A 22,765-nucleotide genomic window follows, 5' to 3' on the forward strand; every position below is an offset into this window, starting at 1 on the left:
AATGAATTAGGTGAATACTCACATGTATTTGTACATAATGTATATTATATTATATTTCGTTAGACAAAAAAAGTATATCATATTTGTGATAAAGAAATTAAGAAAGATTAAGATAATTTGAAGTTATCTATACTATTATTTAATACTCACTACACCAAAACAGGTTTTTAGCGGCGTTTTTTTAGGCCTTTAGCGGCGCTTTTTAATGCCACTAAAGATATTTGCGGCGCTTCTTAAAGCGCCGAAAAAAATGCCGCTAATGAAAACGTCGCAAATGTTTGCAGCGTTTACAAACAAAACGCCGTTAAAGACCATGTTCTTTAGCGGCGCTTAGAAAAAAACGCCGCTAAAGATCATGTTCTTTAGCGGCGCTTAGAAAAAAACGCCGCTAAAGATCATGTTCTTTAGCGGCGCTTAGAAAAAACGCCGCTAAAGAACATGTTCTTTAGCGGCGTTTGTAAAAAATGCCTCTAAAGACCATGTTCTTTAGCGGCGCTTAGAAAAAAACGCCGCTAAAGAACATGTTCTTTAGCGGCGCTTAGAAAAAAAACGCCGCTAAAGAACATGTTCTTTAGCGGCGCTTAAGGGAAAACGCCGCTAAAGATCATGTTCTTTAGCGGCGTTTTTTTTCTAATCGCCGCTAAAGAACATGTTCTTTAGTGGCATTTTTACAAACGCCGCAAAAGAACATGTTCTTTAGTGGCGCTTTTATACAAAAACGCCACTATTTTTGGGATTTTTTTTTATTAAATTTTTCATTTTTTCTGCCCTCCTGTAGCAAAATTTCAAAAGCAACATTTCAAAAGCAACCAATAGCAATAAATTTATATAATATTTTAACATAAGGGAATAAAATAATATTAATATCAATAAATAAAAGTGAATTCATATTGTTTTTGCAAAAAATGTTAAATGTTAAATGTTAAAATGATAAAAATATTTATGTCATACACTATGAAGGTGGAAGTTGCGACTTAAACATCTTCATCATAATCTGAAGCTGCTGCTGAAGTTCGTCGTACTTTTTGCTCTGCTCTGCTTCTCTTGCTGCTTCTCTTGCTGCAAGTTAAATGTATTATGTAAGTTGTAAGTTATTATGTATTATGTAAGTTGTAAGTTATTATGTATTGTGTAAGTTGTAAGTTAAATGTATTATGTCAGTCAAATGTATTATGTAAGTTGTAAGTTAAATGTATTATGTAAGTTGTAAGTTATTATGTATTATGTAAGTAATGTAAGTTAAATGTATTATGTAAGTTGTAAGTTATTATGTATTATTTAATAAAATAATATATAATTTAATAACATTACTAATATAATTATTAATAATATTTAATAAAATAACATTTTATTTTAATAGTCAATTTTAATATTCCACATATTTTTTTTATAATTATTAATAATATTTAATAAAATAACATTTTATTTTAATAGTCAATTTTAATATTCCACATATTTTTTTATATTTTATTTTATCTTTTATGATAACATGATAACAAAATTTAATTATAAGGTATACTCTTTAATAAATGGTTTATTTATAACAATCTTTTGGTTACGTAAGATATGTATGATGTAAGTATAGCACTTTTATGCATCTTATTTATAATTATTTAAGTAATAAATTTAAGTAACATATTTAAGTAATAAATTTAAGTAACATATTTAAGTAATAAATTTAAACAAATTTTAGTAAGTAATGTATTTTAGTAAGTAATGTATTTTAGTAATAAATTTAACATTCAATCGCATAAATGAGAACTAACGTCGATAATTTATTAATTGACAAGATCCTTGAAAATCGATAATTTGTTCACTTTAAAACGAATCCACTATTTGCCCATAATTTATTCACTTACTCAAATATATAAACTGATTTAAGAATTTTAATCATTTGCGTAATTATTTTTGTTTGGGTAAAAAATACGTACAAGAACTACAATCATAGTTTATACCTTGCAGTTATGGAAAAATTTGGCAAAGTAACATGCAAATTGAGCCAGCAACATATAAATAAAAAATGATAAATAAACCAATACCCACAGCGTAAAAAAATTTTTTTTAATTAAAACTCCCTTTTAAAACTCAAAAATAATAATTAAAGTAACAAAATCCAAAATTTAAACATTTGGAGGTGTTTTTTTAAGAAAACCGAGGTGGGAAACATAGGAATAAATACCTCAATTTCCTGGACTTCGAAGCAAACTACTGCAAAAAATAAAAATAAAAAGGAAAACATAAGTAAGTTAGTTCCAAATAAACAGGAAAGAATTAGTATAAAACTTAAATATAACAAAATCCAAAATCCATCATGTACAACGCTATGATATATATTTTGTGTCAAATTAATTAAAAATTTGACTTGAACTTGAAAATAAAATTTTGTGGTATATATATATAACAAAATCCAAAATCCAAAATAGTGTCAAAATCCATCATGTACAACAGGAAAGAATTAGTATAAAACTTAAACATAATAATTCAAAGATCGTTACGATATGATATATATTTTGTAGCTTTTATCAATTCAAAGATCAAAATAAGTTTAAAAAAAATTGACTTCGCATCAATACATATATAACTAATTTGTTTATATTTATCAAAACAACTTTTGTTATACGATAAATAATACTTTAATAGCATATATACGATAAATCGCTGATTTATTTGTATGTAAAAGATTATTAATCATTAACATAAAACCAGTTGCAAATATAAGATCGATAATTTTATAAATTTGAAGTAAAATTGTTAATTTATTGACATAATAGCGAAAATCGATGAATTGTAAACGCTAAACCGATTAAACGATTCGCCCATAATTTATTCAATTACTCACATATATAAAGTTATTTAAGAATTATATTCCAAATTTTAATAGTTTAAAACAATTGTGTTTAGCGAAAAGCAATTCTTAAATTTAAACATCAAATAATGTAATAAGCTGCAAAGTCAAGTGCAAATTTAGCTTAAATGGTAATTAAAACTCCTTTCTAAAAATGAAAAATAATAATTAAACTATACAGCTAAAATATAACCATAAAAAGAAATTAAACAATTTGACTTTTTTTTAAGAAAACTAATTAGAGAAACATAGGAATAAATACCTTAAATTTCCTCAATTTCGAAGCAAAAACTGGAAAACCAAGACAGAAATACATTAGTATCGAAAAAATAGAAGTAAGAAACTAAAAAACTTTAAAAAACTAAAGTTTATTTTCACGAAGTTAACTAAACTAAAAAAACTAAAAAACCTAAATGCATAAATGATTTAAGGCCATATCATATACATTGTCTCTTTTAAACATTATTTATCAGCTTATTACATTATTTAAGAATTACATTAGAAGGGATTTCCCAGTCTAATGGCAAAGCTTATTTTTTCCTTCTCGTTTTGTAAACAGAGTATATTTCAACTAAATCAAGATTCAAATCAGAATATTAAATTTGATTTATTTTAACTTTCGAATGCCTTAGCACAGTTGAACATAAAACAACTGCAATCCCCACAAATGAACAAACCAGACTCTGAAAATAAGAATACATTTGACAGTAGCAACCAAACATTTGACAGCAGGCAAATTGAAAGCTTAATGGTGCACATCCAATTTCTAATATACTTAATGATTAAACTAAATAGAAAGCATACCAAAACAAACATTGAAAATACATTATCACAATAATATTAAACATAATTAAAAGGTCATTGAAATGCATTAGATCACCTGTCTGCCTACCAAATTGTAATGAAACCTAGAAACAAGAAAGAAGAACCAAAACTACAAAAGCATGTACAAAAAATTTCGACCAAATTAGGAACATATTTAACGATTACAGTGAATTTTATATGCTGCGCACTAGAACAATATGCTTTGTTTTGGGTCTGTAATGAAGCACTATAGAGAACTATAGAGAACAATCTGCTCTCTCTTATGCAATAGCTCAGTAAATAGTTAATCGTTTGACTCCTAGTATGCTCGTAAAAGGCAGTAAAGCAAGGAAGCAAGAAAGGACAGTGCGATTACAAGCGATTTCTAAAAAAGAATCCACCGGATTCAGTACCAATCAATGCTGGATCCTCAACTTTCCCCTAACTTCATACTATACATAACAATTTAAAACACTGCAAACCCCGAATCAAACTCAATGAAAAAAACAAATTTTTAATTCATGGAAACCCTAGAAGTCGGGTGGGCAAGAGAACAAACCTCAAAAATGGCGATTCCAAGGCTGTTGATTTCGGGAAAGTAGTGGGGCTACTGATTTCTATTGATTTCGGGATGAAATTCGGGATTTCGGGAGGAATTTTCTCAAACTCTAAAACGTTGGGGGATGTTTTTGCTGCTGGGGAATGAATGACGATCGATCGACCCTCTGCTGGGGAGAAAGGGGGAAATGAAAATCAGAATAAGGGGGAAAACGGAGAAACGACGAAGTTTTCGGTAAAATAAACAAACCTTTGAGGGAACGACGACGTTTCGGCTACAAGAAATAAACACCTGCGGCGTTTTAACAAAAACGCCACTAAATACATAAAAAACGGTCACGTTTTGGTAAACACAAAATAACATTTTTTGCGGCGTTTTAAGATAAGCGCCGCTAAAGTAACATATTTTGCGGCATTTTAACAAAAACGCCACTAAATACATAAAAAAACGGTCACGTTTTGGTAAACACATAATAACATTTTTGTGGCATTTTAAAAGAAGCGCCGCTAAAGTAACATCTTTTGCGGCGTTTTAACAAAAACGCCACTAAATACATAAAAAACGGTCACGTTTTGGTAAACACAAAATAACATTTTTGCGGCGTTTTAATAAAAACGCCACTAAATACATAAAAAAACGGTCACGTTTTGGTAAACACAAAATAACATTCTTGCGGCGTTTTAAGATAAGCGCCGCTAAAGGAAGATCTTTTCCGGCGTTTTAACAAAAACGCCACTAAAAACATAAAAACGATTTCGTTTCGGTCAACACAAAATCCAACAAAACGGCAACGTTTTTATTATAACCCATTGAAATTTTGTGGCGTTTCCAACGCAGCGCCGCTAAAGGCTGACGTTTTCGGCGTTTTACAAAAAACGCCACTAATAAATCCTACACCACGGCAGCGTTTTATTAAAACAGAATCACATTTTGCGGCGTTTTTGACATAGCGCCGCTAAAGGATGATCTTTTCCGGCGTTTTACCAAAAACGCCAGTAAGAAATCTTACAGAACGGCAACGTTTTTATTGAAACAAAATCACATTTTGCGGTGTTTTACCCAAAACGCCACTAATATATCCTATAGAACACTGCCGTTTTTATTGAAACAAAATTCCTTTAAATTAAATTTGTTTCTATATTTCAAAGTTTTAATTATTTCGTAAATTCCTTTCAATTAAATTTATTCTAGTCAACGCTATATATTTAATTTGTAAAATTTTATAATTGTGTATGAAAATAATTTTTAATAATATGAAAACTGGAGCTGGATATATATGTTTCCCTTGATGAAGAATACGTAGTTTTTTGTATTAAAGAAGACAGACCTGATAATGTTACGATAGAATCGAACAAATTAGAAGGATCAAAACAATCCGAAAAAAGTTCATGATTGGTTAATAGAAATTAATTTAATATAATTCTATTCATTTGACTCTTAATTTTAATTACTTCAAGTACTCGTGTCTAAAACTTGTTTCAAACACGTCCACGAACATATGACATTCTAAGAACCCTACAAGTAAGGGTCAAAAAAGCTTGATTAGATAACACTAATCAATCTAAACCCTAAACACATAACCCTTAAATCCCTTAAACCCTAAACCCAAATCATAATCCCTAAACCTAGCCTAGACCCTGAACCCCAACCCGTAAACCTTAAACCCCAACCCCAACCCGTAAACCTTAAACCCCAACTCGTAAACCCTAAACTGTAAACCATAATCACTAAACCCATAATTTGCATAAACCTTAATTAAACCCTAAACTCTAACCCTAAACACTTAAACCATAAAACCTACATAATCCCTAACCCCTAAATCTTATACCTTAAACCATAAACCCTAAACTATAATGATAATTAATTCAATATTTTAAAAATAATACTATCTCTTTTACGATTATATAAGAAACTATTTAATATATAAATTAAAAATAACCATTCCTGTACCCAATAAACTTAATTTAAAATTATTTTAAACAACAGTCTCTTCATTTTTCCCGTTTTTAATAAATATTTTTATTTATTTTTACTTTCAAAATTTCTTGTACGTGTCATTATTTTTTACTAAATAATTTAAAATATTTTAATTAATATTTTCTTAAAAACTAGAGCATTAGCGGCGCTTCTTAAAAAACGCCGCAAAATCCCCAACCAAAGACTCGAAAACTAAGAAAACGATGTCGTTGGGCTTAGGCTTTTTGCGGCGCTTTTACAAAAACGCCACTAAAGCCTCCCAAACTAAGAAAAACGATGTCGTTGGGCTTCGGTTTTTTGTGGCGATTTTTAAAAAATGCCGCTAAAACATTGAGCATTAGCGGCGCTTTCCCGAAAACGCCACCAAAGCCTCGAAAACTAAGAAAATGATGTCGTTGGGCTTAGGTCTTTTGCGGCGCTTTTTAAGAAACGCTGCTAAAGCCCTGAGAATTACTTGCGCTTCTCCAAAAACGCCACCAAAGCCTCGAAAACTAAGAAAAACGACGTCGTTTGGTTTAGGTTTTTAGCGGCGCTTTTTAAGAAACGCCGCTAATGCTCATTATTAGCGGCGTTTTTGTAAAAGCGCCGGTAATACTGATATTTAGCGGCGTTTTTTTTTAAATCGCCGCTAATGCTTAATTTTTAGCGGCGTTTGTTGTCCAATCGCCGCTAAAAGCGCCGCTAAAAGTCTGTTCTGGTGTAGTGACTTGACTGAGTTGGTGTCACGAGTCAATTGGACACCAATATCTTTCCATAATTAAAATAAGTAAAATTATTTCATTTTCTTTTTTTATTTTTAAATCGGATCCATACATTCAATTGGTTATAGTATCTCATGACACACAATATCTAAAAACTTTCCCTTTCTTTTCTATTGAAAAAGAAAATGTGGATTCTCAGTTACAAAAGTCAAAATTCAGGACAAATAAATTGGAACCATTAACTATTGACTGTAAATTTATGGACGATTCTTATTGTATAAGAAAATAAAATTGGATACATAACTAATCAGTATTGATTTTTTTCAATAAAAAAAAAACTTTCTGAATTTCAAGTATATTATAATAATATAACAGCAATTATGAGTCTATGTAAACTCGAGAGCATAAGTTGTTACACAGTTATAATTATCTAATGAGATATTTTATCTATCTAGATATGATGTCCATAGGGAATCAACAAGAAATTATGTGTTTTAATTTTTCATTGAATAGATTAAAATAAAAGAAAAAATAGAATTTTTGATAGAACAAGCCATGTCTTGTCTCCATTAGAGCGTTATAATTGAATAAAAGAAAGACATATATAAATAGAAATGCTATATATGCACACGTTTAATAAATATAAACCCCCTTTTCGTATGCACTTCAATCGTATTCTAAATATTCTACTAAAAAATAAAAAACTAAAAAGTGGGTAAAAACATCTATCTTTTGTGCAAACCGTATTTTAAACAATGGAGTCCATGAAAATATTAAGCGCTAGAAAAATCAACTCTCTCCCTATATATATATAAGGATTATTTTGTCTTTTATCTCAATGAACATATCAAATCAGGAATTCTTTTCATTTTTCTATATTCAATTGGATTGGAATATGTAATATCATAATAATGGTAGAAATTAAATTCTTTTTTGTATTCTATACAAAAACAAAACTTCATGTGGCTAAATGACATTTATCAATTCTTTTCTGTATCTATTTGTTATAAATAAAAATAAAAATTTGAGTATAATTTTTCTTCTTCCATTCATACGCATTTCATATTCCATAAATTCCATGTATATTATATGGTATATGGAATTAGATAAAATTTCATGTGATTCAGTAAACAGAATAGAAATTCAATTCCATCATTATTAGATCGATTCGTAGGATTCGATGAAAAATGAGAAAAGAATGAGATTATTTTGAGAAATGGGAAATTCAAAATGCTCGAGGATGAAAATGGGGAAATGTCTACAATACCTGGGTTGAATCAGATACAATTTGAAGGATTTTGTGGGTTCATGGATTTAACAAAAACCAATAAAAATTTGCATATGTTGATATTTCAACCCGTACTAATTAGATTATTAAAATATTAAATTTACCATTCAATCAAAACTTCCTTTAAATATTTTTTATACAATTTTATTTTAATATGCACGATTTATTACCTTCATCAATTATATATATTAATAATGTATTTGATTGAGTTGATGTCATAAGTTAACTCGACACAGACTCAAAAATTGTATATATATTAATTTTATTTGTTATTATTAATTAGTTTCAAACTATGTATTTCATTATTTAGTATATGTTATTTTTAAAACAAATTATGTTCTAAACTTGTGGATTCTACATGCGTGATAAGATTTATAATATAATTTAATTTTCCTAATTCTTGATTTAGAGTCAAACTTTATATGTTATGAATTTTCTTTTAACAAATTATTATCTAATAAGACCTTGGCTCAATTGGCAAAAGTGGAGGCCCTAAGTATTAAGTACATAAGTTTGAAATCTACCATGCACAATTATATGTGTAAGACTCCGAGCCTCATTATGTGCAATTGCTTTAAGTGAGTTTTAGTCCAATCAATTTGTTGGCTTTAATCTGAACTATATCAATTTAATTCTATATTATGACCACTAAAACAATTTATTTATATTTCTTACACTAAAAAAAAGTTAATTGGAAAGAACCTAAAACATTTAAGGGGTAAACTACAAAAATAATCACTTTTGTTTGCCTCAGGTTACATTTTAGTCACTTATGTTTGAAATGTTACGTTTTAGTCACTTATGTTATTATTTTGTTACGAAGTGATCACTCTTCCGTTAAGTTCCGTTATTTCCCTAATGGTAATCCTACGTGGCAGTCTAACTAGATTTTAAGTGCCAACTTGGATTTCCTAATGGGATGAGAATAGATTTTTAATTAAATAAATTTAATTAAATAAAAAATTTAAACCCTAAATCTTAGTTAAAAAACCGTTCGTCTCCCTTTTTTTTAGTTTTCTTTGAGGGGTTTCTCTAAGACAAATTACGCACCTGTAAAGGACATCAAAGGAAACGACAGCACAAGCATGGCCAAGGTGACTGAAATCATAGGCAGTGACACCGCAGACATACATGTGAACTTTTCCAGGGGTTTTGGGCTTGAAAACCTCTTTTTGTTGAGTCATGGTATTGTAAACAACAAATTGGAATTCTTGGGTTTCCTTCCTAGCCATCAGTTTAAAAGCTTTTTTTTTTGTTTGTTTCTTGCTTTGAGGGATCCATTCTGACCCTAAAAAATTACTCATTTTTCTAAAAAGTTAAATCACATGTAAATTAGTATGAATCTCCAAAACCCTACATCAATGGCAAAAAAAGAGTTCATAGCTTTTGAGACGCTTTAACAGTGAATTCATGCTTTAATAACTGGGAACCTTTAAACAGTGAATTCCAACCCCTACATCAATGGCAAAAAAAAGTTCAAGATTTAAAAAAAATTGTTAACCCCAGTAAAGTTAAAAAAATAACTGGGAATTCAAGCTTTTGAGACACTTTAACAGTGAATTCAAAACTTAAAATCCATGTATCTCTCATTCAAAGAATAGACCAAAGAAACAATCTTTAACAACGAATTCAATATAACATTAAACATTAAAGAAACAAAACGATGCATTAAGTGATTGAAGAATGAAAAGAACTCACCAATTAATCAAGAAATTAAAGATGCAAAAACCCAAGTGGGGGAGATGAACGGTTTTTTAACTAAGATTTAGGGTTTTAATTTTTTAATTAATTAAATTTATTTAATTAAAAATCTATTCTTATCCCATCCAAGTTGGCACTTAAAATCTAGTTAGACTGCCACGTAGGATTACCGTTAGAGAGATAACGGAACTTAACGAAAGAGTGATCACTTCGTAACAAAATAATAACATAAGTGACTAAAACGTAACCTTTCAAACATAAGTTACTAAAATGTAACCTGAGGCAAACAAAAGTTACTATTTTTGTAGTTTTCCCAACATTTAAGCTAATGTTAATCCTAGTATCAAACCTAAAACAAAACGATTTAGAGTGTAAAAATCGAATTATTTTATCAAAAGGTATGAAAATGAAAATTAAACCAAGGTAACTAAAACAAAATATAAACAACTAAAATCCAAACATAAAGGTATGTCAACAGCTGTGAACAAAAGCACCAGCAGAGCAGAGCATATCATCGTTACCCTGATCACTAGGTTCAATATATAGAAACAATAAAATATTTTCTGTACAAAATTTGGGGATTTAAGTTTATCCAATCCATACTGTAGCAATAGTCAAAATACAACTTCTACACAAATCTATGGATGATATGGATTTGTCTGGGACTCTCTATGGAATCAAAAATCCGCTTCTTCAACCAAACGGCCCGATGGTTTCCTGCCTGCCTAGCAACCAAACTGAAACCGGGCCCACTCCCTGCAAATCCTATATATAATAACTGCTGCCTATACAATAACACCCAGCAACCACGTCTTGCTATTTTCCACAACATTCCAATTTCTTACTCATTCACCGCTTCAGCTGCTCGGTAAGCAATTGCTTTATGTTTGTCATTTAATCTCACTAGTTGTTTCATTCTTGGTTTTAGTCGTTATTACCTTGCTTTAGGATTCAATGAAATGAATAGAAAACTGGAAATGGAAAAGAAAGTCCGGGTTTTAGTTTAAGATGATTATAGATGATATATTGGGTATTTAGAACATATTTGACTTCCGCTCTTACATGGTTTACTCACTGAGCTCTTTGAAGTCTTTAGAGTTTTCTTTTTTATAGGACATGATGTTGATACTTGATAGCCTTAATTTGAAGCTGATATGAGTTTCAAGTTTTATGAATCCGGGTTTTGTGGTCTGAAGTTGACCATATTCTGTCCTTGCTTTGAAAGCAATTGACTAGGCTTGATGGTTACCTGATTGATGGTTTCTGGTACGGTGGTTGTAGGTATTATAGTCAACTACTATGGCAACCAGGATGGGCTTTAGATACGTATCTCGCAGGTTCTTGACTAGTGGGACTGGGAAGATACTCAGTGAGGAGGAAAGGGCAACAGAAAATGTTTTCATCAAGGTTGTTTTATTCATTTGTCAGTTGCTCATAAATATCATTGTTTTCCTCTCTTCCTCGTGTTCTTCATTCGCCAAAATATCCTACACCATGACTATTTGCTTTGGTTTTCTATGTTGTGACTGGTTATTACTGGACTAACAAAAAACTTGTATTATTGCAGAAAATGGAGCAAGAGAGATTGGAGAAACTTGCTCGCAAGGTGCCTTATGCTTCATTTTGTCTACTTCACTCTGTTTGCTCAAGTTGAATGCTGTTGGTGGCTTTGCTCCATGTCATGAAATGTATAATGTTTACATATGTGTTGTAGCTGTCCAATTAGTAGTGAATTCTCCGTGGAATAGTGTTTGGACTTGTTCATTGTGGTAATTTTTAGCTAGGTTATGCTGATTTACAAGGTCATGTGATAGTTTAATGACTGAGGTGTTTGTTAATCCTTTCCCTTTTTTGATCATGATAATCTGCCTTGTGCAAACTACAAAATTCAAACTCTCTCTGTAACAAATAGTGGTTTACTATTTGACGAATTGTTGAAATATTCAGGGACCCAAACCAGAGAAGCCTGATGCCGGTTCAGGGGGTAGTGTGACCGATGCTAAACCTAGTAGCTCTACCTCAACATCAGGAGCATTTACTGAGAAAGTGTCAACTGACAGGTATCGGAACTATCCAGTTTCTGCTGGTGTTTTTACATTTGGCTGTGGTCTGGGATGGTATCTCAGTTCTAAAGAAAAAAATCAAGAAGTACACGTCTGAGGTTCAATGCAATCAGATTTGGGAAGTTGAACATGCCATGTATAGTTTTCCCCATGCCCTGTCACGTAGGGGAGTCGAAAAATAAACTATACGTTTGTAAATAGTTTATGCTGTTTCCTGATCTGATAACAGCTGTATTTTATTCAATACTTAATAATAAAAAATCCAGGCAGTGGGCATTCTAAATGGATTTTTAATGAATCCAAGGTATTAAATGATGTTTTTTAGGCATCCATTTTTACATTTAGCGTATAGCTATCTTTGTTGTGATAAGATAATGGAAACATTGATAGGAACTAGAAAATACGTTGTGATATTAAACTATTATTAACATGATTAGCCTTTGTTCATGGTCAATATTTTGATAAATAACATAATAAACTATATTTTCCTATGAAACAGGAGGTGATGTTAAACTATTATTACGATAAACAGCTTCTGATAAGGTACGTAACAAAATAAACCCCGAATCCAAAAAACTCGACCCGAAGATGCTCGCTTGCCATCACTAGTAACTTCTGCTTTACACTATTCTTTCTTAAACTAAGGAAAATAGCTCCTTAATAAGTGATAAATCACTGTCGAACATCCAGAGATAGCTTTCAGGATCACCCCACAATCCAGAGATACAGTTACTGTCTACTAAACTCAAAAAAGGTTACTGTCTACTGATTGGGATCCAAATTGGAGTTAATTTTGACTCTGTCTATTATATGTTATTTTCACTTACAAGAACAATTTACTTACCTGGACTTCCTTTTCTGTCTAAATGCTTGCTTTTAGGATGCAGGAACCTGCTGAAGAGTTGGCACTGATCTTGGATTCTAAAGGAAATCTCATGTCCTTGATGAAACAGGTTTGTGGAAAAGTGAATGCTTCATCAATTCAATATGATATAATTTGTTCATATGAAAGCGTAAATGTAAAGAACTGCGATCCATGATTGTACAGAAGGTTAACCAAACCACTCATCACACCGAAAAGATACATTAAACGATTCACAAGTTCCAAACTGAACAGATGCACAGTAATTATTCAAAGTATCTTAGGCCCCAAATGATGTTAGAGTATCATTCAACGCCATGCTTCAACACGTTCTATCTTTGAATCTATGCAGCTTAAATTGCTTATTCCTTTGGTCTTCTCATCAAGTTTGGTTATCTGAGGTACAGATTGCTGCCCGCTGATTTTGTCAGTTTCCTTCTTGAGACTTGAATTACTTGATTGACCAATATTGTTCTCTCCAGTATTAGCCACGGTACCAGGCTTCGGGCAGTTGGCTACGATGGCATCTGTTTCGCTCATGAAGGTTTCAACTGCAGCTGCAGTCTCATCTGAATGATCTGTGTCAGGGACTAGACCTTTGACAGTCGGTGTTGAACTGTGATCTTCATTTTTCATCTCATTGTTCAGACTATATTTCCTGAAACTTTCACTTAAAGGTTCTTCAGCTATGAAGGACAGCTCTTTCTCTTCACTATCCTTTCCAGTATCTTGAATGCAGGAGATTGAAGGGCTCTGATCTCCATTATCATCAAAAGGCTCCAAATGGACTGCCGCAGCTGGCTCGACCACTGAATCCTCTCTTTCTCGCAGGGTCCTTACGATAAGTGTCTTGAGGAAGTTCATCACTTGGACCGCATACATCAGTGCATTCAAGGGATCTGCCATCTGCAACCAAAATAAGCAATAAGCGGCAGCCAGCAGTCAGCACAATATATGCAAGTATGTATGTATGTGTGTGAAGATTAAAAGAAGCTCACCTGAGTCATGTTTGGTGCAAAAACCATAGGAATATTGCGTGCGTTCATCTTGTTTTGATGTTGTTGTTGAACGACATCAGCCATGAGATTGATGGCCCAATCGAGTAGAGCAAATTCTGTTGGGGGTATAAATCTTGCAAGCTCAGCACACTGCTCTTCAGTCTGGCATTCCATTACTTGCTCAGGAGATAAAGAATCCAAAACTCCTCTTGGAAGTTCTCTGAACCAAGCCTAAGCATAATCGACAGCAAATTAGTATATTAGGGTTTGAAGAACATGAAAGTAACTTCAAAAAGCATAGCCATTTCTCCTCAGATGCATGTGGATTTGCAAGTGGGATTGAAGTGCGATTTTCGTACCTTGATTAATCCTGCCAAACAATGTACGTCAATACCTTCTGGAACCACTCCGCCATTCAGTTGCTCTCTAACATATTCCTCCTGACTGTTTTCGGCATTAATTCGAAAAATCCCTTCTGCCTGCATGTATGAAGTCTATGGTAAGGACTCGGGGCTGAAAACTTAGAAACCTTCTTGAGAATTTCCAGTCATATAGATACGAGAGAATGTTGAAGAATTGGATGTCCTCCTATGTTGAGCAATAGCAAAGAGAAAATGAAGTATGAAAATAAGAAAGAAAACCTGCAAGCCTCCTTGAGCATACAGACGTCTTTGCATTAGCAAAAGTATTGTTGGAACGATGTTCCCTCTGGAGTCATACGACAACTGCATGGATTCTGTGGAAACTCCAAAAACAGTTGTACTGCAAAAAGAAGGAACAAAAACACGAATTAAGAGATATGCTGATCTCGGGTGTCTGTTTTTTTTGGGGGGGTTTCCATTGTTTTTTTTGGGGGGGTTTCCATTCTCTACATGCCATGAATGCCCTACAAGGCTACATGAAGAAACACTAAATGGAACTTCCAGTTTCATAACAATTGAATTTGAATATTCAATATATGGTGTGCAGATGGAGTTTCCGCGCAGCATCAGTGGAATATTGAACCCTTTTAACGCATCATACAATCAATTGTAATTAGGCCCTTTTTTACCCCGAAGATAGCCGTGAAAATTATCTATTCCCAATGGCCATAAATTTACCTAATCTTTTACTGCAGATTTTCCTTCTAGATTGATCTTGAATATGTAACTTTGAGAGAAGACACCAGAAAGGGAAAAAAAACACGAGAGAATCATCAAGAACTATAGGAAATGATTTCACCAGCAAAGCTTGAAAACAATGACTAAATGATGGGAAAAGGAATGGCAGGGAAAAATTTGTTCTCTTATAGCTCACCTAGTCACTTGGCTTGTTCCACCACCAAAAGCTATAATAGCTAAAAGTAGGAGGCCATAAATGTCTATGGGTCTAACAGGGTACACAATAAGAAAGGCCTCAACGCGATGGCATTTCGAATTTTGGAACCCATTAGAAAATAAGAGGCATTTGGAGAACAAATTGCATTCATTGATGAGGAAAAGTTGGGGCTCTGTTACTAGAAACAGAAGCTTCTGATTAGTTAACTTTCCAGAAGAAACTCAAATCCTCCTTAAAATTCTCATATCACATATAGCCGATGGAATTCCTTATCTATATTATATCCTCCAAGGAAAGCATATGGTGAAAGCACAGAGCAAAGCTTATTAAGCAAAAAAAAAAGATGGAACAACATAACTGCGTCTCTTTCCAGATACATGCATTTACCTAAGCATTTCTAAGAACTTTATAAGCCAATACAGCAGCATTGCATAAAGCATCAGAAGACGAAATGATAAAAGGCCAAAGGTACTATGAGAACACAAACTTTAGATATAAACATAAATGAAACGATCAGCTAGTAGCATTAAGCAGAAAGAATGGAAGTTGGATGTAGAGAAAGGGGAAAAGACAAAACCTTGCACTAGGAGCTCTTCTGGGGACTTCAGGCTCAAACTCAACAGGCAAACCCAAGAAGCCATTGAACCTATCAAAAGTAACATGTGCTACATGTCTGACATTGGTTGGCCAACCGATCTCCATAGCACAAAGCTCTCTTCTTTCCATACTCTTACAAGCAGCCAATGATTTCCTGAAAAGGGTCACAACCAAAGCCAACAAAGACAACTCTTCTTCCTCTTCCTCTCCTTCTCCTTCTGGGTCACCGCTTGTTATAGAATTGACAGTGTCATTTCTTTCCCCATGAGCGCAGGTTAAGGATGTCTGCGGTGCATAGGATAAAACAGGTTTAGAAGAGGAAGTGTTAGTGCTTTGAGGTGAAGGGAAATGAAGGACATCGGTCATGGTTGGCAATGACAGTTATGCTTATTTGGAATATTTAAAAAAAATAGAGAAAATGAAAAATGATTTTGTTTTTTTTGTTTTTTTAGAATCAGATTGCGAAGGGAGAGAAGGTGGAGTTGGATTGAAGTAAAAGGGTGGTTTCAAACGTGAGAATCATTAACTGAAATTCACAAATAAAATATTATAGTATTAGAAGTTTTCTTCCCTCCTCTTTTGGGTGTTTGGTTTATGGGATTTTGGAGCGTTGAAGAAGCCAAATTTGGTGGGAAATGAAGGAAAAAAGTAAATAATGATTATAAAAATGGCAGCTTGAGGTAGAAGAAGAAGAAATTTCCTTTCTTTCCAGGAAAAAAATCCTATGTTTAAAAAAATGTATATTGTGTATCTTAAAAGGCTGATTTATGGGCCGATTTATTGCCTTGATTTATTTGATTAAATAATGACCAGGAAATTGAATTCTAATAATAATGACCGGTAAAATCCCTGATATATTGGCTTTTGAGATTAATGAAGCGGTGGGGAAAGATTAAAACAACATCCTATTCTACAATGTATCCACGACATTGAATTATTGAAGTTTTAAGAATGTGAACATATTTTAGTGTTAGCATTTATTTGCTGTGGCTATTCTCATTATTTGTGTTAGATTTAAACCATTTCTTTAACAAATTTATGTTTTTTGGGTCATTATTATTATATATATGGAAGCATTTTTTTATTTAATAATAAAAGTTTGTTTTTAACTTAACTTTATTATTTTTTTAAAAATATCAATTATATTTTTTTATAATTTCGATTAAATCGGAGATAGATCATATGTTTTTTTATGTAAACGGAAAGCTGATTGTGGGATGAAAATAAAAATATATGAAATTTCTCAATTTTAAAATTCATATAAGATCAATTAATTTTATTGCACTATATATGGATAATAAAAAGAAAAGAAAAGAGTTGGAGTGTCGCTTACTAGAATAAGTTGAGAGTGATTCTTTTTTCAAATTTAATTTTAATGGTGGCTTACAATTTCAACTATCAACCAGTCAACCTACTTTTGATGCTCTTTAATTCATTTATTCATCTTTCAATCTTCAAATTAATATTTACCTACCTATGGGATATTGACATTTACCATTTGATCTTCACCAAATATATTTTATTCACATAATATTACAGGACTAATTAAAAACAAATATGTGTATACATATATATCAATTTAAAGTTGCTTACCAAAACAAACTGATAAAATTCCGAGCTTCTTTATTATTTGAACCACACCATTTTTTGCAATCATCTTTCTCATGTAAGTAATATATTAAAAGCCTTTGAAGGGTGTAAATGGTAAATAGTATTTTTGTTATATCGTTAGGAGTCAATTTAATGATTAAGATTTATATATTTTTATTTTGTAGGTTGATCGTTAGAACAAGATTTTATACTAGCATTTTTATTTTTTGGAAAGAGAAATTTATTTATTTATTTTATAAATGAGATTATATAATTCGAAAAAAAATAACAATTATATGTTGTAAGCAGTGAAAGTTCATCAATATAATAAAAGTTTCAGCCTCAATATCATTTAATATAATGAGGAAATTAATTCTAAATAATCTAAAATGATGAGTAAAAATCGACAAAAGAATCGAGTATTCACTAAACTAGAAAAAACAATGGCAATACCAATTCTAAAACTGCTTGCAAAATTAAGAATATTTATTTATTTGTTGTATATGTTAACTTTATTAACTAAAAGTTACAATAGTGTAAAGAAAGATTAACTAACGGATAAATTATTATTAAGTTAAAAATTCAAGTGCCATTTTTTTATGGGATTTTTCTCATAATCATATGACTCTCATCAATTCCATTTCAACTTGTTTCTTCAATATATATATATAATATAAAAAAATCCATTAATAAGAAATTAAATAACTGTATTTATGATTTTTTTAAAGCAGCTAATGATATGATATAATATTATTTTTTAAATAATCGAATTACTATTATAACTTTATAGTTTTTTTATGATTTTATTTTTACGTATTTTTTAATTCACACCGATTCAATAAAAATATTTATAGTACTATAGATAAATAAAACAGGAAATTTTTATTAAATTAATTTCTGACGTTCAAAAGATCATATTTTTCTTCTTTTTTAAAAATATACTAGCCACTTAATTTTTTTAGTCTAAATCTTTGCTTTGTTGGTCTATACTTTATAGTAGCAATAGCAACAATAAAATATACGAATAGTAAACTAATTTAAAAGTCTATAGAACAAAAGGGGGAGGAGGAAATAATAAAGGAAATTTTATACAAAGCTACATACGAATCATCTACACACTCTCTCTTTTTATTAATTAAATTTTGAAAAAAAAAATCCACCTTACATAAAATATCATAAACAGTAATTATGAGTTGAGTTCCTTTTCCAAAAAAAAAATAAATAAATAAATAGAGAATGATGAACAACATCAGTTTTTGAGTTCATCGCGGCTTCTTCAGTAATATTTTCAAAATTTTCTTTTGTTTTTAATTTCAATCTACCTTATCGTGATATTTGTCCAAACATTTGTCCATATTTTTGTGTTTTTTTTATTTATAATTTTCTTTAAAAGCAGTAGTAATTTTAATTTTAATTTTTAATTTCTACTCATGTTTTTAACATACGTTAAGATAAAACTATTCTAAAAAAAAAAAAACCTTATGATGATAGGGCACAATGATAGTGTTTGTAAAATTATATTTTTGAGATGTGGAGAAGGATAAACCATTTGAGACTTAGCATTTAATGTATTATTAATGTGGTGGGCACTTGATAGTGTTCTCTTAGTTGACCAGAGTTCATCACCGGCTAGGGTTGATGATGGTGGGGTTAGGATAGAATGTTTAACGGTTTGATCAAGGTGATACATTTTTAGTTTATTTTTAAATTCTTCGAATATTGTGGTCACTATCAAATTATTTTTCTCCCCTTTAGGGATTATTGATTATTTTGCAAATATGATATTTGAGCATCAGTTTATGGTGTCTTATTTATCATCTGTACCATGTGTCAAAATATTTGCATTATTATCTTTCATTGTTCCTATTAATAAAAGTAATTGCTTAAAAAATTAAAATTGATATTACTCTTAAATCCAATTTTAACTTAGTGGATAATTTGCCAAAAGGCTTTTATTACAAAGTGATTAGTGTTATTTTAAGGATAAATTTATATTTTTATCAAAAATTAAAAAAATTTAAAAATGATAAATTTAAACTAAAAATTATTATTTTTAATAAATAAATTTTTATTATTTCAATCAAAATTATATTTAATTATTATATTAAAATTTTAAATTTATTACATAAAATTTTTACCTGTAATATTGTTATATTTTTTTTATCGCCATATCATACGAGTTGAAATGCAAAAGGCTACTAATTAAGCGTGCTTGCCACCATTTGGCTTTAAGTTTGACGCGTGACAGATTGCACCCTAATTTTATGGATAAGTGTTTAATTAATGATGCCATGCCATCCCTTTAATTGATTTTGACAACCTAGTGGATTAGATTACTAACCGCTCAAAATAATAATTAAAAATCTAAAACTGTAATTTTCGGTATTTTTAGTTATAAATAAAATAAATAAAGAGAAAAAAAATAACCAGAGAAAATGGGAGATAAAAAAAAAGTATTTCTATTGACCAAGAAGAATATTTATAATGTTTCTCCAAAATCTATATTCATAGATATAAGAAGTAAACATAAAATAAAACTCTAGTTTTACTAAACATTAGAACCCTAAAATACATTAAACTTATATTAATTTTGATGGACATTCACTTAATAATAAAATATTTATAACAAAACTATATTCTTCGATATATTACCGATGATTTATTTTTAGTTTTATCAATAAATTTAATAAATTATCACATATATTATTTATCTTTTAATACATTAATTTTTTTATTTTTAAAATAAGAACTCTAAATTATTGTAAACAGCAGAAAACAAAAAGGCAAAAATAGGAAAAATTAAAAAGAATGTATGAGACGAATTAGTGTTTGTCGAGCTAGAGAATCCAACAACCCCGAAGTTGCTTTTGAATATTTAATCGGTGACAACATTATTTATTTCTTTTAAATTTTGATAGTAAGTAAATTAATATTTTTAATAAAATTTGATTTTATTTAATCTCTATCAAATTAAAAATGATAAATTAAAAACAATTAATTAAAAAAATTAATATTTTCAAATAATCATACATAATTATTGATATAATAAAAAAAATTAAACTATTGGTGTTTACATATTTTATTAATTTTATCTTGATTTAAAAAAATTAAAAATGTATAAAAATTTTAAAAATATATGTAAAATTCTAAAAGCATATATTAAGGAAAAAAACTTTACTTTTAAATATATATAATCATAATATATAAACTTTGATGGAAATTTATTAATAAAGATTAAAAAAATAAAGAAAAAGCACATGTTATTGTTGTCTCTTTTCACAACGCATTTATATAGTATAGGATAAGGTAGGAAGGGTTAATGGAAGCAAATCTGATTGCTACTTTATGACTTCCTTCCCCTTTTTCATATCTTATACCTTAAATATGATACATCCAAATATTTCATATATCAAAATTGCGTGAGACAGTTGGGAAAGGTATTGTTATTAGAAAAGGTCGAGTTTTTAATAAAACTATTAAAGATTGTAGCGAACGTTTTAAGATTATTAAAAATATCAAGGTCTCTCCTTCAGATTCGATGAATTATATGGTGACTTAAATAAATTCCCAGATTGATACCGAACTTAATAAAGTTGTGACGGTTTTGGATAGCAAGCATCATAGTACTGGAACTGCTTTTAAGCAGTAGAGTTGTAATGATAGTTTAGTTGTTTTTCTAAGTAGTTTTATCGCAATGCCTTTTTCGTTCACCAAAAAATAAATCAATATCTTATAACTTTTGATTTTTTTTCCCCTTTTTTTTAAGGAAATCTCCACGTTTTCATTAATTAAATTTGCAATTCCTTTGTTTCTTAATTTAAAATAATTTATATTTGAAGTGATTGAATCAAATCAAAGTGTTTGCTTAATAATGGGATCATTACACTTTAGAGACTGGTAAGAAGAAGCGAGCTTATGTTGTTTAATTCTTAATTAAACAAAAGTTGAAGTGGAAGTTAGCAAAAGTTGAAGACTCATAGTCAGTCTATTTCCATATAATGTTAACCTTTTAAGCAAGCAAGCAAAGCAACTTTTAAGAATATATAATGAGCAGAAAAATACCCACCAACTCATTGGAAAGCTACTTCACTTTCAACTCACCATCACTTCATTTCTCATCTAAATCTGGTTTGTTATATTGCCATTGGTTCTGGTATTAGCTAAACAAATCCAATGGAGGGTCACTATTTTGGAGCTTTACTATTTGTTTATACCTTTTACTGCTAATCTAAACCTCAAAATTTATGAGTTTTTTTTTTTTTAAATCAAGCTGGTTGGACTTTCCTATGCATGCATCACTCTATGTATTTCTTATTTGGTTATGCAGGAAGGAACACAGGAGCCATCACTTCAATACATTCCATTTTCTCAGTTCAGATCTTAAATAAAGTCATTTATAATTTGAGCCCTCTCCTAATTAATATTTTAATAATTATTATATTTTAAAAATTTAATTACATAGATATATATATATAAATATTAATATATAATATTTGTATATTACTTTTTGGATTAATGAATATAAACTATTTAGCTGCATTAACATAAAATTGATAGGTTGTGGATATGTATATCACTGTATTTAGAAGGAAACTAATTTTTTCCCTCGATTATGTTTGTACTTTTTTGAAAGGAGATATGAAATTGTTGTGTATCTAATAGATTTACGGATAAATCTCAAAACTATAGATGAGCTATGATTTAATATACAATTTTATACATGAATTTTGATTTTGTGTAATTTTTATACATAAAATTTTGATTTGATCTAATTATTGTAAATTATTAACACAATAATTCATTTAACATCATTTTATATTTATAAATTACTTGCGCAAATAAATATATTTATACAATATAAAAATAAATTAATGTATTTATTTCTTTAAATATGCATGATTAAATCAAAATTAAAGTTTCAGATATATATTTGAAGCACGACTAAAGTTTCACGTGTATAATTACACCAAATTAAAATTCATATATATAATTACACATTAAATCAAAATTCACATATAACTTTTAGATTTATCCCTAGATTTAGGGATTTGTATCTTCATGTTGTATTTATATCTTGTTTGAAATTTCTCTCTTTTTGTCATCAAACTATTAATTTAAGATTTTTGATGAAATAATAAATTAAATTAAAAATAAACCAAGCTTGTCCTTTACGAATGATAAAAACGTGGCAACTGGCGATTGGGTAGAGCACAAAATATGGAGTCATTATAAGCACGAGAGAGGATCGAAACTTTGGTATATTTTATTAGATTATATAAAGATATTTTGAGTTGTCATTATGTTACTATTCCGCCATATATATGCATTCACGTTCAGGTTGAAATAGATTGCAAAACAATCAAAAGATTTGCACATATTGATTCATAATTTTATTGTATTGGAAATTTGTAAAAATGCAGATGATAAAGTAAAAATGGTTAGTCTTTGTATACACTATCATGC

At 30.1% G+C, this 22,765-nt stretch overlaps 2 protein-coding genes across 8 annotated transcripts; one reads left to right on the forward strand and one right to left on the reverse strand.

Moving 5' to 3' along the window:
* Nucleotides 1-10,366: 10,366 nt before the first annotated feature.
* Nucleotides 10,367-14,755, forward strand: LOC107906686 (uncharacterized protein At2g27730, mitochondrial). 7 transcript variants are annotated; one of them, XR_005913793.1, is made up of 8 exons: nucleotides 10,367-10,743; nucleotides 11,157-11,282; nucleotides 11,443-11,481; nucleotides 11,823-11,935; nucleotides 12,819-12,891; nucleotides 12,987-13,062; nucleotides 13,153-13,201; nucleotides 13,283-14,755. XR_005913793.1 is itself a non-coding variant. In XM_016833756.2 (7 exons), exons 2-6 carry the CDS (start codon nucleotides 11,175-11,177, stop codon nucleotides 13,198-13,200), a joined length of 381 nt encoding a protein of 126 aa, XP_016689245.1. In that variant the 5' UTR covers nucleotides 10,367-10,743; nucleotides 11,157-11,174; the 3' UTR covers nucleotide 13,201; nucleotides 13,283-14,755. The 7 variants fall into 7 exon arrangements, 4 of the variants coding, with proteins under 4 accessions (XP_016689245.1, XP_040949338.1, XP_016689247.1 ...); XM_016833756.2 differs by lacking the exon at nucleotides 12,987-13,062; XR_005913792.1 differs by having other exon boundaries at nucleotides 12,819-13,201.
* LOC107906685 (rho GTPase-activating protein 5) lies at nucleotides 12,909-16,433 on the reverse strand. The gene is made up of 5 exons (XM_016833755.2): nucleotides 15,693-16,433; nucleotides 14,440-14,560; nucleotides 14,158-14,277; nucleotides 13,799-14,029; nucleotides 12,909-13,706 (listed from the first exon to the last, which is right to left on the reverse strand). Exons 1-5 carry the CDS (start codon nucleotides 16,076-16,078, stop codon nucleotides 13,110-13,112), a joined length of 1,455 nt encoding a protein of 484 aa, XP_016689244.1. The 5' UTR covers nucleotides 16,079-16,433; the 3' UTR covers nucleotides 12,909-13,109.
* Between the last annotated feature and the right edge of the window lie 6,332 nt (nucleotides 16,434-22,765).

The sequence above is a fragment of the Gossypium hirsutum genome, chromosome D05 (assembly GCF_007990345.1).
Source record: "Gossypium hirsutum isolate 1008001.06 chromosome D05, Gossypium_hirsutum_v2.1, whole genome shotgun sequence".
In the NCBI taxonomy this organism is placed as follows: Eukaryota; Viridiplantae; Streptophyta; class Magnoliopsida; order Malvales; family Malvaceae; genus Gossypium; species Gossypium hirsutum.